The sequence below is a fragment of the Galeopterus variegatus genome, unplaced genomic scaffold (genome assembly GCF_000696425.1).
Source record: "Galeopterus variegatus unplaced genomic scaffold, G_variegatus-3.0.2 Scaffold3300, whole genome shotgun sequence".
NCBI lineage: Eukaryota > Metazoa > Chordata > Mammalia > Dermoptera > Cynocephalidae > Galeopterus > Galeopterus variegatus.
Window position 1 is genome coordinate 116,504 of NW_007729411.1, and position 18,554 is coordinate 135,057.

Sequence of the window (18,554 nt, forward strand, 5' to 3'; positions counted from 1 at the left end):
TAAACTGATAAGTTGTATCAATTTAGAATGCATGATGAAAATGGATGCTGGAGAGACATAAAACAATTTACCCTGAATTCCTTTCATTAATTAGGTAAGAACTAGGTATATTTTCATGGTCTATGATTCCATGTAACATACTAATGCTGAAATGTGCTTTTAAAAATAAACTTATAAATTAAAAAGACCCAATACAATAAAAGGTTAAAATTAAATGATGGTAATCACTAATTTCTAAAAACAACTAGGATATACGTAAAATTTTCATTTCTTTAACAACATTAGCCCAATAATCACTAATTTCTAAAAACAACTAGGATATACGTAAAATTTTCATTTCTTTAACAACATTAACTAACCATGGTATTTCATCTTCTTCCCACCGAAATGAAGTATCAGCAAGGGAATTTCCTGATAAATGATTCTTGCATGATCCAGTTGCATGAAATGTATTACCTAGAAATAGAAAGGTAAAAGGAAATACATTCTTTTAATTTGCATATAATTACCTTAAGTAAAATAATACACAACCTATGTGACTAGTTTCTAAAATTGTGCCCTAAAGATTCATACACACAATATACATATATAATTGAGAGTAATGGTTCCAAACTAAGAGGGGAAAAAGTATTTGCAAATGTATGAATATTAGGGGAGAAATGGCTACAATACTTTCATAGTAGAATCAAAGTATGATACATTTAGATGTGCTACTGTGGGAAGTATGCTTAAAATCTCACTTGAAAAATAAAGAATTACAAGTTTTTATAGACTTTAAATCCCTATGGTATTCTGTGTATGGGCCTCAACTAAAATTCTAGTGGAAATTCCACACAAAATTCAAAACATCCTTTAATACTAATCCCAGAACAAAAAGAAAATACACAATGCATTCCAGAAGTAATGGCAGTAACAGTGGGTGGAAACATGGAACAAATGCAAAAGCAATTTGACCTGCAGTTGGAGAGGAGACTATACATGTCTACTAAGATGACCCAGTTTCAGAAACTGAGTCCAGGGGTCATGCTTTGGAAGCAGTCTCTAAAGTTTAGCATCTTTTTTGTGATTTGTTGTGGGAATTCAAGTTTTCAAAGCTGAATGAGTGGCATCAAAAAGAATCTTAACACTGAAAAAGATATTAAATTCACAATGCTCTCCAGCTAAATTTAATACTTTGATTTTCTTAATTGGTTAGCTTAACAAAACGGTATAATTAGAGTGAGATAAGGTATTACTATCTTTCTTATTTCTACAAAAAACAGGACAAAACATGCAACTGATCTTATATACAAGAGTACTTCAAAAAGTTCATGGAAAATTAGAACTAAAAGATAATATGAATCTTTCCATAAAATTTTTGAAGTTCTCTCATACATTCAAAAGTTTTTTTTTTTTTTTTTTTTTTTTTTTTCCGTGTCCGGCAACGGTTCGCAACCCTCAGTGTTGCCCCCGTACCGGACCGGGGACCGGCGACGGGATCGCAAGCCTCGGCATTGCTCCCGCGCCTCGCTCAGCCAGTGAGCGGGAGCCGGTCTGTACGTGGGATCCGAACCCTCGGACGGGAGCGCTGCCGCGCTTCCCAAGCGGCGCACTATCCAGTGCGCCACCGGGCCGGCCATTCAAAAGTTTTAAAAGGCTTTGCTACAGTATGGGTAGGACATTTATAAGAAATCACTTGCAAGACATAAATTACAACATACATATTAATAATTTTCTAATAAATTTATATATCTAACACTGTACCCTACAAAAATGTGCATGTTAAAATAAAAAGGAGCTACACAAATTTATTAATTCAGAGTTATCAATTATAAAATAAAAATTCACATTTTACTTATACTCTATGTAGTTTTACCATATTTCCCTAAAGAATGTGAAAACTCCCTGATTTAAATATACATATATTTGTAATATATTTTTTTTTGTTTTATTTTATGGCTGGCTGGTAAGGGGATCTGAACCCTTGACCTTGGTGTTATAAAGCCATGCTCTAACTAACTGAGCTACCTGGCCAGCCTACGTTTGTAATATATATTATATATACATATAATTTGTTTTCCTTTTATTTTCTTTTTTATTTTTTTATTTTACTTCTCAATATACATTGTAGTTGATTTTCATGTCCCTTACATAATTTGTTTTCTACTGTGGATGTTTAAAAAACATAAAATGCCTCTGTGGTGCTCAAAATATTTGCTGCATTTAAATATTTTTATACACTTCACTTTAATAAACTATAGTAATTAGCCCTATGCATACTTCATTTTACAACTGATTATCTAACTGAATACTGAGACAAAATCGTATATGCATATGAAATATTTGAATTTCAAAATCTTTTTCACTACTTCAAAAGTAAGACTACATTATGAATTACGTTAACTTGTCTTATAAGATAAAATGTTAAGTTATACGCATGTGATACACACGAGGAGTCTTCAAAAAGTTCATGGAAAGATTTGTATTGTCTCTCTCTTTTTTTTTTTTTGTCTTTTGTCTTTTTCCGTGTCCGGCATCGGATCACAACCCTCAGTGTTGCCCCCGTACCGGACCGGGGACCGGCAATGGGATTGCAACCCTCGATGTTGCTCCCGCGCCTCGCTCAGCCAGTGAGCGGGAACCGGTCTGCATGTGGGATCCGAACCCTCGGGCGGGAGCGCCGCCGCGCTTCCCAAGCGGCGCACTTATCCAGTGCGCCACGGGGCCGGCCCATGTATTGTCTCTTAATTCCATTTTACCATTGACTTTTAAGTACCCTCATATATAATATGAGAACTTTACTGTCGGGTTAACTGTAATGCATCTGAGATAACATGAGAAAATAAAATACAAAAATTATTCACCTATTCTTTCCATGATTTCAGTATAACCTTTTATTTTACACCAAACAGAAAAAAACCCTGAAAGCTATTTATATGATGAGTTAAGATGTAAATTTTATTTAATCATAGTGCAATTTCTCTGCTTTAATTTCCCCCAACTAAATTCCACATAAATTTGCCTTCAAATTTAACAAATTTTCAGTTTGAAAAAAAATCCTTTCTCATTTCCATTCCAATACTTAACCTAACTTTTATAAATAAAATAAATGGTTTACATTCATTTGCTAATTCAAACTTTTCTTGTGCTTTTTTACCTATTGGGAAAAAACCTTTAATTGTGAAAATTACCTCCTCTTCCTATAATACCTACTGCATATACTCTAAAAACTTTTCCACTCCTCAATTCTTCTTAAACTCTCAGCTATACTTGACACTGATAACCAATTTGCTATTCTTTTTTTCTCCCTGTAACCTTTTTATTTTAGAATAATCTTAGACTTACAAAAAAGTTGCAAGGATAGTACAGAGAGTTCCTGCATACTGGTCACCTGGTTTCCCTCATTGTTAACATTTTATATTACCATGGTACAACTGTCAGAACAAAGAAACCAACACTGGAAGACTACTATTAACTAAACTACACGTTTTATTTGAATTTCACCAGTTTTTCCACTAATGTCCTCTTTCTGTTCTAGGATCCAATCTAGGGTACCATGTTGCACTTAGTTGCTGTCTCCCCATTCTCCTCTGTTCTATTTCTCAGTCTGTCTGTGTTTTTCATGACAGTCATGAGTATTGATGAGGTAACCTATAGAATGATCTCCAATCCGGTTTGTCTGATGTTTTTCTCATGATAGGAGTGGTATGGGTTTTTGGAAAGAATATCAGAGAGGTGACAGGCCTTATCACATCATGTTAGTGGGTACATGATATCCACATGACATCACTGGTGACGTTAACATTTATCACTTGGTTAAGGTACAGTGAAGTACAGTTCTAAGGGTTTGACAAACACATAGCCACGTATCCACCACCCTAGTAGCATACAGAATAATTCCTTCACTCTAAAAGTTCCCCTGTATATTCCCTTTGCAGTCAATACTCCCTCTCTAAACCCTTGCAACCAACGATCTATTTTCCACTTCTACAGGTTTGCCTTTTCCAGAATGTCATGTGAATCAAATCATACAATTCATAACCTTTTGAGTCTGGCTTCTTTCATTTAGTAAAATGCTTTAAAAGATTCAGCCATGTTGTTGTGTGAACCAACAGCTTCTTCCTTTTCATCACTAAATAGTATCACAGGTTAGCCACTCCTCTGTTGAGTGGAAATCTTGGTTGATTTACATTTTTAGCCATTATGAACAAAGCTGCTATAAATATTTGCTTACAGGTTTGGGAGGACCTAAGTTTTAAATCACTTGGCTAAATACCTAGGAGTACAATCGCTGGATCACATTGTAAGTCTATGTTTAATGTTATGAAAAACTATTGAACTGTCTTCCAAACTGACTGTACTATTTTGTATTCCCACCAGCAATGAATGGGAGTTGCTATTGTTCCACATCCTGGTCAGCATTTGTTGTCAGTCTTCTGAATTTTAGCCATTCTAGTAAATATGTAATGATAGTTCTTTGTGGTTTTAATTTGCATTTGCCTAATGACATATAATGCTAAATATCATCTTTTCTTGTGTTTGCTGTCCTTATATCTTATTCTTTGGTGAAGTATCTGTTCAGGTCTTTTGAGTATTTTGCTTATCGTTGATTTTTATGAATTCTTTATATATTTTAGATACAAGTCCTTTATCAGATGTCATTTGAAAAAATATTTTTCCCAGTCCCGTGCTTGTCTTTTCATTCTTTTAAAAGTGTTTTCACAGAGATAAAGTTTTTAATTTTGACAAAATCCAACTTACCAATTTTTCCTTTCAAGATCATGCTTTTAGTGTTGCATCTAAAACCTCATTGCCAAACCCAAGGCTGGGCAGATTTTCCCTTTATTTTCTTCTAAAAGTTTAATAGTTTTACATTTTACATTTAAGTCTGTGATGTATTTTAATTTTTATATAAGTTATAAAGTATAAGTCTGGGTTCTTTTATTTTTACTTTTTGGCATATGGCCATCCAATTGTTACAGCACTATTTGTTAAAAAAATTATCCTTTCTCCATTGAATTACGATTGTGCCTCTTTCAAAGCTAAGTGAACTACATGAACAAATGATAGGCTATTTCAAATATGGGTCTAGTTCCAGGCCCTACTCTAATCCATCAATGTGTCTATACTTTTGTTAATACAATGCTGTTTTGATTACCGTAGCTTTATAATAAGTCTTGAAATTGGATATTACTCCTTAAACTTTTACTCTGGAAAATCTCTGCACTGCATCTCTTGGGTATGAAATAACACAGCCCTCATAAAAGTGGGGAGACACTAGGAGGTTACAATCTCCACAGGGAAGAAAGTTAGGCAGTGGACAGTCATCTCTCTCTCCCGCTTTTCTTTTATCTTCTCTCTTCTTTCCTTTCTTTTTCAGCCTCTTTCTCCATGGAAAAAGGGAGTTATTGGATAGCCAAGCCTACCTCATCCTTCAGTAATGATTTCCATTTTGGGATCCTAAGGACCAAGGGAGAGCTACTCATTTACACAACTTGATTAACTATGGGAATTTTATATTATCCTAAGATATGAGAAGAGATAAACAGGCAGTTATTAAGCTATAAGTTGTCAACTAAACTTGAGGTTATTATCTAGTAGTTTATTATTATCTGGTATTATTATCTAGTAGAACAAATGAATCATTTTGATCTACTTAAAAAGGGAGTCACATGCTGTTCTCAAAGCTTCAATGTTTGTATATTCAAAATAAAAATGAAATATTTAATATAGGTTGTCGCCACAAAACACTCTTTTGAAAATAAGTTTCAATGCATCTAAATTGTTCCACATAAAGATATTCTTAGCATTCCGGAGAGACAAAACAAAACTATTAGTGAATATAACATCGTACATTAGAGAATCACAAATAGCACCACTATTTGATAATAATTCTGAATTACAGTTTTTCAATCTGCATCTAATAATTCCAATATTGGAATTCTCTGCCAGTCAGGTGTGTGTGTGCGTGTGCATGTGTGCGTGATGGAGTTTTCTTGTATATTGACTGGTATATTCGAAATTGTGTGCTGAATATATTTCAAATCTTATTTTTAGGATAATTTGAGACCTATAATAAAGATAATTTCCTCTAGGGAGAATTTGCATTTTCTTTTTCTGCCAGACTTGAGTGTATTACCAGACCAGCACCATCATAGATCAACTTCTAGATATGGGAATCTACTTTAGTTCCAGCGTATTCAAACTGTACTGAAATGCCTCAAAGGTGTTCTACTTCCCAGTTTCTGCTCAATTTAAGGGCTTATCCATTTGAAGCCCTACCTTACCCTGTGGAGGGTTCCCACCTGCAGAGCAAAACCTGCAGGTAAGGCTGTCTCAAATAAGGTTCATTAGCAAACACCCTCAGGGTAAATGTTGCTTTCAACATTCTGTTCTCTCTTCTGGCCTAAACTTCTTTATAATTTGTAAACTCTATGATACATTTAAGATTTTTTTCCTTTCAAATTTTACTCAGCCTTTAAATTGTTTTTAGCAGAAGAGTTGATCCCAGTAACCTACCCACTATTTAGGGAAACAAAAAATCCTCCCTAGTGACTTTTCAGAGCATGGTTGGGTATGTAGAAGAAATGGAAGGAATTAAACCAAAGGAGAATAGTTGATGAACTAAGAGACAATAAATATGGACCTCTGGTTCAAAAAATTTGGCAGTAAGGGAAAAGAATTATGACAGTTAGAAAGGACACTAGTATTGGAAGAAAAATATTGGTTCCATTTTCTTTTAAGAGAAGTAAAAGAGAAGAAATCCAATGAGAATAAAAGGCAACAGATGCTAGACCATTTGACTCAGAAATGTCTACTCCTAGAAATATGCCCCAGAGAAATGAAAATATATGGCTATACAACTTTTACATAAATGTTCAAAGCAGCATTGTTCTTAACAGCCAAAAGGGGAAAACAACCTAAAATGTCCATCAAATCATAAAGGTATAAACAAAAGGCAGTATATCCACATAACAGATATTTGGCCATTAAAAGGAATGAAATACTGATACATGCTGCAACATGGATGCTGTGAACTGAATGTGCCCCCAAAATTCACTGAAGCTTGACTCCCACTGTAACAGTGATAACAGAATGGGAAATCCGATTATGGTATTTGAAAGGAGAGGCCTTTAAGAGGTGATTAGATTGTGAGGACTGTGCCCTTGTAAATGGATTGATCTATTCAGGGAGTACTGAGCATGTTTCTGACGGATTTATGAGGAGGGCAAGTGAGGTTAGCTCTCACTCTTGGTCCAATTGTTATCTCGCCATGTGATACCTTGAGTTGCTGTAGAGAGTCATCACCCGGAAGAAGGCCCTCACCAGATGTGTTACCTGGACTTTGGACTTCCCAGCCTCTGAAACATTAACTAAATTTTGTTTCTTTATGAATTACCCAGTTTTAGAGATATTGTTAAAAGCAGCAGAAGCAAATTAATGCAATGGATGAACCTTAAAACATCATGCTAAACAGAAGAAAGAACCACATACTATATGATGCCACTTATACAGAGAGACAAAAAGTAGATTAGTGGTTGCTTCAGGGATAGGAGACATGGGAAGTTTGGAGGTGATTGCTAAAGGGTACAGGGTTTCTTCCAGAAGTGATGAAAATATTCTAAATTTGTGGTGATAGTTCAACAATTCTGTGAATATACTAAAAACCATTAAAATGTCCTCTTTAAATGAATGAATTATATGGTATATGAAATATCTCAATAAAGTTGTTACAAAAAACATTTCTTCTGAGATGCTTTTCTTGATAATCTCTATCCCACTTTGCACATCTCTTTTTATTCTTTATCCACTCAACACTTATTTTCTAAACATATACATTTTCTAAATATATAGAAATCATCGATTATATAACACTTGTTTCAAAACTTTAATTTGCACTTAAAAATTAACCTTACTTTTCCTTCTTGCTTTTCGGAACTTGACAGCAGCCAGATTTATTAAATTCATTCCATAAAGATTGTAGTCAATGAAGAGCTGTAGGAGGTAGGGAATATGTGCTTCATGAGGCTGGTAAAATTTATTCATTATGGCTCCACTTTGCAAAAGTTCACATATCCTAAATAAGAAAAAAAAGAGGTTATATAATAAAATTACATTCCCTAAAATGTAAAGTGAAACAATGATTATACAAGTATAGAGAACAAAACACTTATTAGCACAAGAAATTTTCCTTTCAATTTTACCAGAAATTTGTATTTTGTTAGAAATTACAAGTTTAAATCAAGTTTTAAAGTAAGCAGCATGTTCTGAATAACAAAAAACTTCAGGGATAAAGAATATTTTGACTTAAAGCAATTTAATACTAACTATATTTTTAAAAATCAAAATATCAAAAAAGGTTTTAAAGTATAAGACTTCTCTTTTAAAAATTACAGAAATAATTTTGAAAAGATTATATAAACATTTCAAAAAGGAAAAGGAAATATTACTCATAATCCCATCACTCAGAGGTGTTTACCATTTTAATATTTTTCTTTCCCGAGTTTTTTTCCCTTCATGTTGGGGAATAGAAACAATAGGTAATTATAAATAGCATAACAAGTACTATGCAGGGGAAGTATATTAAAACATCTAGAAGGGATACTAACTAAATAGGGGTGCAGAGGTGGTTTCTGCAAAGCCTTCTTGGAGGGATATCTCTAAGCAGGAGACTAAACAATGAACTTAGAGGTGCTTTTTATCTGAAGAGTAGAAAGAGTATTTCATGTAAATAAAATTGCACATGAAAAGGGTCATGAGAACATACGACTGATTCAGGAACTGAAACCACTGAGTAAGACTGTAACCTAGAGTCAGAGGCTGTGGTGAGAGGTGGGACTAAGAGAAATAATGGGAAGTCAGATCATGCAGAGCCTGTTAAGTACATCTGACGACGTAGTGGAATTTGCCTGAGAAGTAAACAGCACAAAAATGAAATGACTAGAATAGCTAGAGAATTCACAAGACTGGAGGTAGGGAGTGAAGAGGCTATTGTAGAAAAACTAAAATGATGATAGCTGTAAAAAGGATCATGGAAATGTATTGATTCAGGAGACATAAAATGTGGGAAGTGAGAGGTAGAATAGGAGTGGAGGATGATGCCTAGATTTCTTGCTTAAGCAGCTGGTTGGTGGTACTGTGTTTACTGAAATAGGAAGGACTCTAAGAAAAACAGGTATGTTTGGTTTTTGGGGGGAGGGGGAATAAGGATAAACTCAGCTTTAGACATACTGGGGTTTGGGTATAGTAGAATATTCAAGCAGATTTCTATGATAATTTTGGTGGTGAATGATAATGAAAATGAGGATAAGAATAATTTTATTAACATAACAGAGGTAGCTAACATATTTTTGAGCACTATATACCGAATGTTGTGCTGTGCTTTAAACGCTTAATTGCAAATAATCTCACTACTAGCCTTTGACAACTATTATCCCCATTTTACAAATAAAGAAACTGAATCCTAGAGAGATTTAAAAGGTGTCAAAAATCACACAAATAAGAAGTGAAAGAGCTAAAATTCAAATCAAAAATTTTTTTGACTTGTAAAGCCTTACTGTTAATCACAGTGCTATTCTATTTATCCAGTAGATGGTTTGATACATTGATCAGGAGCTCTGGAGGGAAAGTTAGGCTATTAATAAACATTTGGAAGTCAAATGTATACAGATTAACAAAAAACAAAACAAAACAAAACAAAAACCATGGGAGTAGAAAAGGCTGTAGAGAGGAAAAAAGTATAGAAAGAAAAGATGAAAGCCTAAAGTAGAACCCTAAAGAACCACAGATGTTAAAAGAGGAACCAACAAAATGGCAGAAATATGAATGTCAGGCATGAGGAAAACTAGAGAAAGTTACATCACAGAAACCAACATTTGGGGTTGTTTTAAGGCATAGAAAGCATAACCACGAGGTTAAAAGAACGAAAAATTAGATTTAGCAACACAGAGATCATTAGTGAAAGCAATTTCAGTGGAATGGTTGGCGTATAAGCCATATTAGAGTAAGTTAAAGAGTGAATGGGAGGTAAAAAATTGGATACACAAAGTACAGATAAATCCTTCAAGGAAAACAGCTATGCAAGAGGATGGTGTATCTATGAATACAAATGCATGAGTATATAAAATTAGTAGAGTCTTACTAATATTTAAATGGTGTGGGAAAGGAATGAAGATGGGAATAAATGATAGATGGGAGAGGTCCATAAAAAGCTCAAAAAGATGGATCTTGCGCTTCGGAGGTGAGTGAGGGGAATCTCTTTCACTGAATAGGCAGTGAGAAAGAGAGAATGAACGTGAATACAGTATAAGGGCCTTTGATAAGAAATTAAGAGAGCTTTATTCTAGTGGTTCTCAAACGTTTTGGTCCCAGTACCCCTTCTCATTCTTAACACCAAAGGGCTTTTGTTTATGTGGTTTATAGCTATTGATACTTACCATATTTGCAATTAAAATGGAAATTTTTAAGAAACTTATTTACTAATTTTAAAATAACCATGAACTCACATGTTAACATATTTTTTTAATAAAAAATAACTATATTTCCCAAAACAAAACAACTTAGTGAGAAAAGAGGCATTGTTTTACATGTTTGCTAATCTCTGTTTTAACAAAAGACAGCTGGATTTTTCACATCTGCTTCTGCTCAATCTGTTCCAATATATTGTATTGTTTTGGTTGAAACATATGAAGAAAACCCAGCCGCACACAGATATGTAGTTTGAAAAAGCAAGAATAATTTCAGATAATTGTCAATATTCTTTTTTGATACTACATGGAAACTCAATAAGTGGGTAGTTTCTTAAGGTTAGCTGCAATGTGGAGTCTGAAACCAAATCAAAAAATTTTTTATATTCTACTACATTAAAATTTATAGATCTATCTTGCACTTTGAATATTTTTTGCCCACATGTGATTTTCCATCACAATTCCCTGGTCATTTAGAAAATATAGATCCTCTAAATGTTCATTAAACAGTAAAAAAAAATCATATTTGTTAATATCGTTTATCTCATCAGAAAAATCTTTACATACTAGAAAGCTGTTAAGTTCATAGTAGCAAATAAAGTCCTCCAAAATTCTAATGATTGAATGAAAGCTCACATTTTACCATTGGCGATAAATACAATAAGTTGTTTTCCTGGAAGTGACAGGCTCATTTGGTTCATTTTTGAGAGGATACCTGCCAAATATGTAAATCACTAGAACTTTATCACTTGTTCTATCAAATAAAAATGGTGTTCCATCAAAAAAAAAGTGGCTAGTTCAGCTTGCAACTAAAAACAATCATAAGTGTTTTCTTCAGACAATCATAGTACTTCAATACAGAGATGTGTTCCATGCTTACTTTCATTTTATCACATTAATATTAGAAAGATATATACACAAGGGTCAAGATTTAATTTTTATCATGTCCTCATGATATTCTTAAGTAAAACTGGCTTTTTAAAATTTTAAACTGTGAGTGCTCAGTGGTGGAAAATACAATGACTAGTAGGTTTGATGCCATTATCATGATTCTGGACAAGGTGCCAGCAGTCTTACCCACTATCTGAACACAGTAAAAAAAGCAAATCACATCCTACTATTATTATGAAAGTGATTGTGACCATAAAGATCTGCTGAAAGGGTTTCAGGAATCCCCAGTTCATACTTTGAGAACCATTGTTCTAGAATGATGGACTCTATACTCTGTATAAAGTAGGAAGCAAGACCTCAATAGGGGCTTAACATCTGAGAAAAGAGAGTGGAGAATGGTAAGGAGATAATTAACTAGAAGAAAGTAGAAGTAAGGCAGGGCAAGGAAAGGTGAAGTTGAAGACCATGAATTTACAGTGGCACTAATCTGTGATTTTTCATCCTGCTGTAATCAGAAACTAGCACTTAGCAGAGAGAAAAATAAACAAATGGATTAATTCAGAACTGATGGTTTCACCTGGCAAACAAAAGGGTTGAGAAGATAAAGAATAGAGAATAAGATGAAAAAGAAAGAGGAGTCTACAAAATGGGGCAGTAGTAGTGGGGCCAATGGGTTTGAAACCTAAAAATAGGTAGAGTAGATAATTCAGCGACAGAGTTAAAAAGACAGAAAAACAGACATATAGGATCTTATTGTAGCCATATAAAAGTTCTAAAACTGAATTATAGTGATAAGTGCACAACTCAGTAAATGTACTAAAAATCCTTGAAATGGGTATACTTAAAATGTATGAATTTTGTGACATGTAAATTATACCACAAAAACTTGTTTAAAGAAAGATAGAAAATTGTAGTTAGAAACTGAGAAATCTGAATTTGAAATCTCAGACACAGGACAAGTTCCAGGGTGTGGTCATGACAGTAAGCAGCTTAAGAATAGAAGTAAAGATAACAGGAAATGAGCAAGTAGAACAGTCAAGAGGCTAATCTCCAAATGATATGTAAAGTGTTCACTCATTCAGCAAATACTGACTAATTACTATGTGCCAAGTACTATTCCAACCACTGGAGATTCAGCAGCAAACAAAGTAGACAAAAATCTTTGGTCTTGTGGGGCTTACATTCTAGTGTAATGCCATTTCATATGGAAAATTTAAAAAGAGGATGTATTCATATGTTCCTATATATGTATGAAATATAGAAGGACATATAGATCCCAAGCTTACTCCCAGATCCTGAGTAGTCCTTCTTCCCCACCCCTGCCTGCCATCAAACTCTCTCTCTCTTCTCTCTCTGAGATCTCCCATGAAAAGTGGTATAACTGACTGCAACTGAAGACTGTTGGCCAAGGCTACACCTTGGTACAGCCTAAAGGCCCCAGGATTGTTCACCACAGTAGTCAGCACTCAAAAGGGTGGAGATCTCTTTTTCTCTTCTGCTTTGCCTAATCTATCCTGTCCCAAGACTCGAGTGAGGCACATTTTGCCACCACATTCTATTGCTGATCTCTGCATCTAGCACTGGCTATTGATCTCTGTTCAGCTAGAGAGAGGCCTGGGAACCACTGCGACCACCACGTGCCCCAAGACACCTGCATGCGCTGGAGCAGGTAGGCGCCAACGCAGGACCACCCCAGCCCAGGTGAGTGCATGCCGCCCAGAGAGGCTCCTGCAGAGAGGCCCGGGAGCCGCCATGACCACCATGTGCCCCGAGACGCCCGTGTGCTGGGGCAGGTAGGTGCTGCTGCTGGACTCCCATCCCAGTCCAGTCCCCATGGCCCAGAGAGGCAACAGGCACTGAGGCAGCCGTACCAAATTGGCAGTCCTGGCAGGATCCTAGCCACACAATAGGGTCGAATGAGTGGACTGTGAAATCCCCTGCCGCAATGACTAAACATCAAAGGAAAGATACCAGAAATATGAAAAATCAAGAAAGTACATCACCAAAGGGTAATAATAACTCTCAAGCTCTAGATCCTATAGAACAAGAAGCCCTTGAAATGACTGACAAGGAATTTTGAGTGATAATTCTAAGGAAACTAAATGAGACACAAGAAAACTCAGCTAGACAACACGATAAAATGAGGAAAAGTATACAGGACCTGAAAGAAGAAATGTATAAGGAAATCAATGCCCTGAAAAAGAATGTAGCAGAGCTTGCAGAGCTGAAGAATTCATTCAACGAAATAAAAGCACAACTGAGAGTCTAACCAGCAGGCTTGAAGAAACAGAAGAATTTCTGACCTTGAAGATGGGCTGTTTGAAATAACACAGGCAGACAAATAAAAAGAAAAAAAGAATTAAAAACATTGAGGAAAATCTAAGAGAGATAACAGACAACCTTAAGCACTTAAATATCCGAATCATGGGTATTTCAGAAGGGGAAGAAAAAGGAGATTGCACTGAAAACATATTCAACAAAATAGTGGCAGAAAACTTCCCAGGTATAGGGAAAGACACACATCTTCAGATTCAGGAAGCTCAAAGATCCCCAAATGTATTCAACCCAAAAAGGTCCTCTCCAAGACATGCTGTTATAGTCAAATTGGCAAACTCTAAGACAAAGAGAGCATCTTAAAAGCTGCAAGAGAGAAGCATCAAGTCACCTATAAGGGAGCTCCAATCAGACTAACATCGGACTTTTCATCACAAACTCTAAAAGCCAGAAAGGAATGGAATGATATATTCAAAATACTAAAAGACAGATATTGCCAGCCAAGAATACTTGACCCAGCAAGGCTATCCTTCTTAAATGAAGGGCAAATAGTATATTTCTCAGACAAACAAAAACTAGGGGAATTCACCACCACACAACCACCCTTACAAGAAATTCTCAAGGGAGTACTGTGTTTGGTACCTGAAAGATAACCACCACTGCCATAAAAACTCAAGAAAAACCAAAATCCACTAGTAAAATAAAAATGTTAACAATGAAGAGAAAAAAAAAAGAAAAAATGTTTATCTACTACCCCAAGAAACCAACAAATACAGAAGACAAACAGTAAATCAGAAAAAAGGAACAAAAGGGCCGGCCCGGTGGCGCACTGCTACAGTGTGCCGCTCGCGCTCCCGCCGAGGGTTCGGATCCCACATACAGACCGGTTCCTGCTCACTGGCTGAGCGAGGTATGGGCGCAGCGCTGAGGGTTACAACCCCGTTGCCGGTCCCGGCCTGGTACGGGCGCGACACTGAGGGTTGCGATCCGTTGCCGGACACGAAAAAGACAAAAAAAAAAAAAAAAAAAAAAAAAAGAACAAAGGAACAAAAGACACTTAAGACATCCAAACAAAAATGAATAAAATGCTATGAGTAAATCAACACTTTTCAATAACAACTCTTAATGTAAAAGGATTAAATTCCCCACTGAAAAGACACAGACTGACAGATTGGATTAAAAAGGTGGACCCAACCATATGCTGCCTTCAAGAGACTTGCTTAACCTGTAAAGACACACATAGACTAAGAGTGAAAGGAAGGAAAAAGATACACCATGCAAATAGAAATGAAAAACGAGCTGGAGTAGTTATTCTTATATCTGATAAAATAGACTTAAAACCAAAAAGCATAAAAAGAGATAAAGAAGGTCACTATATAATGATGAAAGGATTTATCCATCAAGAAGACATAACAATCATAAATATATACGCACCCAACATTGGAGCAGCCAGATTTATAAAGCAAACACTATTTGACCTAAAGAATGAGATAGACACTAATACCATAATAGCAGGGAAACTGAACACTCCACTATCAATATTGGACAGATCATCTAGGTAAGGAATTAACAGAGAAACACAAGATCTAAACAACACTTTAGACCAGTCAGACTTGGCAGATATCTACAGAACATTCCATCCAACAACCTCAGAATATTCACTCTTCTCATCAGCACATGGAACATTCTCCAGGATAGATCACATGTTAGGTCACAAATCAAGTCTCAACAAATTTTAAAAAATTGGAATTATCCAATGTATTTTTTCAGATCACAATGGATTAAAATTAGAAATCAATAATAAATGAAACTGAAAACTATACAAACTCATGGAAATTAAACAACATTCTACTTAATGACATGTGGGTCGAAGAAGAAATTAAACAGGAAATCAAAAAAGCAGTACTAAGGGGGAAATTTATCGCATTAAATGCTTACTTCAGAAGAATGAAAAGATGGCAAGTAAACAACCTAATACTTCACCTTAAAGCACTAGAAAAACAAGAACAAGGAGGAATTGATACCAATTCCTTACAAACTATTCCAAAAGACTGAAACAGAGGCAACTCTCCCAAACTCATTCTATGAAGGAAACATCACCTTGATACCAAAACCAGACAAAGATACAACAAAAAAAGAAAATTACAGGCCAATATCTTTCATGAATATAGATGCAAAAATCCTCAGCAAAATACTAGCTAAGAGAATACAGCAATACATACGAAAAATTATACATCATGATCCAGTGGGATTCATCCCAGGGATGCAAGGTTGGTTCAACATACGCAAATCAATAAATGTGATACACCACATCAATAAAAACAAACACACAGACCATATGAACATCTCTATAGACACTGAAAAAGCATTTGAGAAAATTCAACATTCGTTTATGATAAAGACTCTCTACAAGTTAGGTATAGATGGAAAGTATCTCTACATAATTAAAGCCATATATGATAAGCCCACTACCAATATCATCCTTAAGAACAGTAATTAGACAAGGATGCCCACTCTCACCACTCCTATTCAACATAGTGTTGGAAGTACTAGCCAGAGCAATCAGAGAAGAGAAGGAAATAAAGGGCATCCAGATTGGAAAAGATGAAGTCAAACTGTCTCTGTTTGCAGATGACATGATCCTATATATCAAACAGCCTAAAGCCTCTACAAAAAAACTCTTGGAGTTGATAAATGATTTCAGCAAAGTTGCAGGATACAAAAAGAACACACAAAAATCAGTAGCATTTCTATACTCCAGCAGTGAACACGCAGAAGAAGAATTCAAGAAAGCTAGTCCATTTACAATAGCCACCAAAAAAATAAAATACTTAGGAATGAAGTTAACCAAAGATGTGTAAAACCTCTAAAATGAGAACTACACTGCTGAGAGAAATTAACGAGGACACAAGAAGATGGAAAGATATCCCATGCTCTTGGATTGGAAGAATCAACATTGTGAAAATGTCCATACTACCCAAAGTGATATACAAATTTAATGCAATCCCCTTCAAAATTACAATGACATTTCTCTCAGAAATGGAAAAAACTATCCTAACATTTATATGGAATAACAAAAGACCACACATAGCCAAAGCAATGCTGAGCAAAAAAATAAAGCTGTGTCGGGCCTTAAAAACTAACGCCACCTTGCACCATTATGGGCCCACAAGGGCGTATTAACGGGGCAGCCTAAGACGGCGCCGGGAGGAAGTAGGGTGGGAATGTCTGCGAGAACCTTGCCTTAGCCCTTATTGGCCAAATACGCGCTTCCGTGCTCGTGAACACTGCGTGATTGCAATAGCTAGGTATTGAGACAGGATGCATGCCCTTGACCTTTAAGCTGATAGGATTATGTTAAAACCTCCCCTCCCCATCTGCCTATAAAAGCAAGTGCTTGTGTGAAATAAACGAAACTGCTTGACAGGACCCCCACTGCATCTGAGTGTCCTTTAACTGGGCTGGTTGGGGCCGGCGGCTGTGCTCGCCTCTCTTCACGCTCTCTTCCCCGGTTCTCTTCCCGCATCTCCTTCCAAAGGGGACCGGAGGGAAAGAGTAATCCGGGCCATTCGCTCACCCACCAAAAGGAATGAGGCTAGGGCTGTTCGGGTCGGCTGGCGGCGGACCCGACAAAGCTGGAGGTATAACACTACCTGGCTTTAAACTATACTACAAAGCTATAATAACCAAAATAGCATGGTACTGGCATAAAAACAGACACATGAATCAATGGAACAGAATAGAGAATCCAGAAATCAACCCATACACCTACAGCCATCTGATCTTTGACAAAGGTACCAAGTCAACACACTGGGGAAGAGACTGCCTCTTCAGCAAATGGTGCTGGGATAATTGGATATCCATATGCAGGAGAATGAAACTAGACCCATACCTCTCACCATATACCAAAATCAACTCAAAATGGATTAAAAAATTACATACACACCCTGAAACAATAAAACTTAAAGAAAACATAGGGGAAACACTCCAGGCAGTAGGACTGAGCACAGACTTCATGAATACGACCCCAAAAGCACGGACAAGCAAAGGAAAAATTAAAAAATGGGATTATATCAAACTAAAAAGCCTCTGCACAGCAAAAGAAATAAATAACAGAGTTAAAAGACAACCAACAGAGTGGGAGAAAATATTTGCAAAATATACATCTGACAAAGGTTTAATTTCCAGAAATATACAAGGAACTGAAACAACTTTACAGCAAAAAAACAAGTAACCCAATTAAAAAATGGGCAAAGGAGCTAAACAGGCATTTCTCAAAGGAAGATATACAAATGGCCAAAGACACATGAAAAAATGCTCAACATCACTCAGCATTCAGGAAATGCAAATCAAAACCACACTCAGATACCATCTCACTCCAGTTAGGATGGCTAATATCCAAAAAACTGAATGATAAATGCTGGCAAGGTTGTAGAGAAATAGGAACTCTCACACACTGTTGGTGGGACTGCAAATGGTGCAGCCTTTATGGAAAATGGTGTGGAGATTCCTCAAACAATTGCAGATAGATCTACCATATGACCCAGCAATTCCACTGCTGGGAATATACCCAGAGGAATGGAAATCATCATCTTAAAGAGATACCTGTACTCCAATGTTCACTGCAGCACTATTTACAATAGCCAAGAGTTGGAACCAGCCCAGATGTCCATCATCAGATGAGTGGATGTGGAAAATGTGGTATATCTACACAATGGAATACTGCTCTGCTATAAAAAAGAATGAAATACTCCCATTTGCAACAACATGGATGGACTTAGAGAAAATTAGATAGAGTGAAACAAGTCAGGCACAGAAAGAGAAATACCACATGTTCTCACTTATCTGTGGAAACTGAAAATAAATAAATAAATAAATACACAAACCAATGGGGGGGTGGGTGGGAAGAAGACACAAAACCACAATTCCTTGAGGTTGTTAAGA

The 18,554-nt window shown here is 36.0% G+C and overlaps 1 protein-coding gene across 1 annotated transcript in view; it reads right to left on the reverse strand.

Moving 5' to 3' along the window:
- The window catches only part of REV3L (REV3-like, polymerase (DNA directed), zeta, catalytic subunit), a 110,181-nt gene that overhangs the window by 83,167 nt on the left and 8,460 nt on the right, over positions 1-18,554 (reverse strand). Inside the window, exons 3-4 of the mRNA XM_008584529.1 lie at positions 7,896-8,056; positions 360-456 (exon numbers count right to left, since the gene is read on the reverse strand). Of these exons, the coding sequence (XP_008582751.1) occupies positions 360-456; positions 7,896-8,056 (258 nt within the window). The remainder of the gene's footprint in view (positions 1-359; positions 457-7,895; positions 8,057-18,554) is intronic.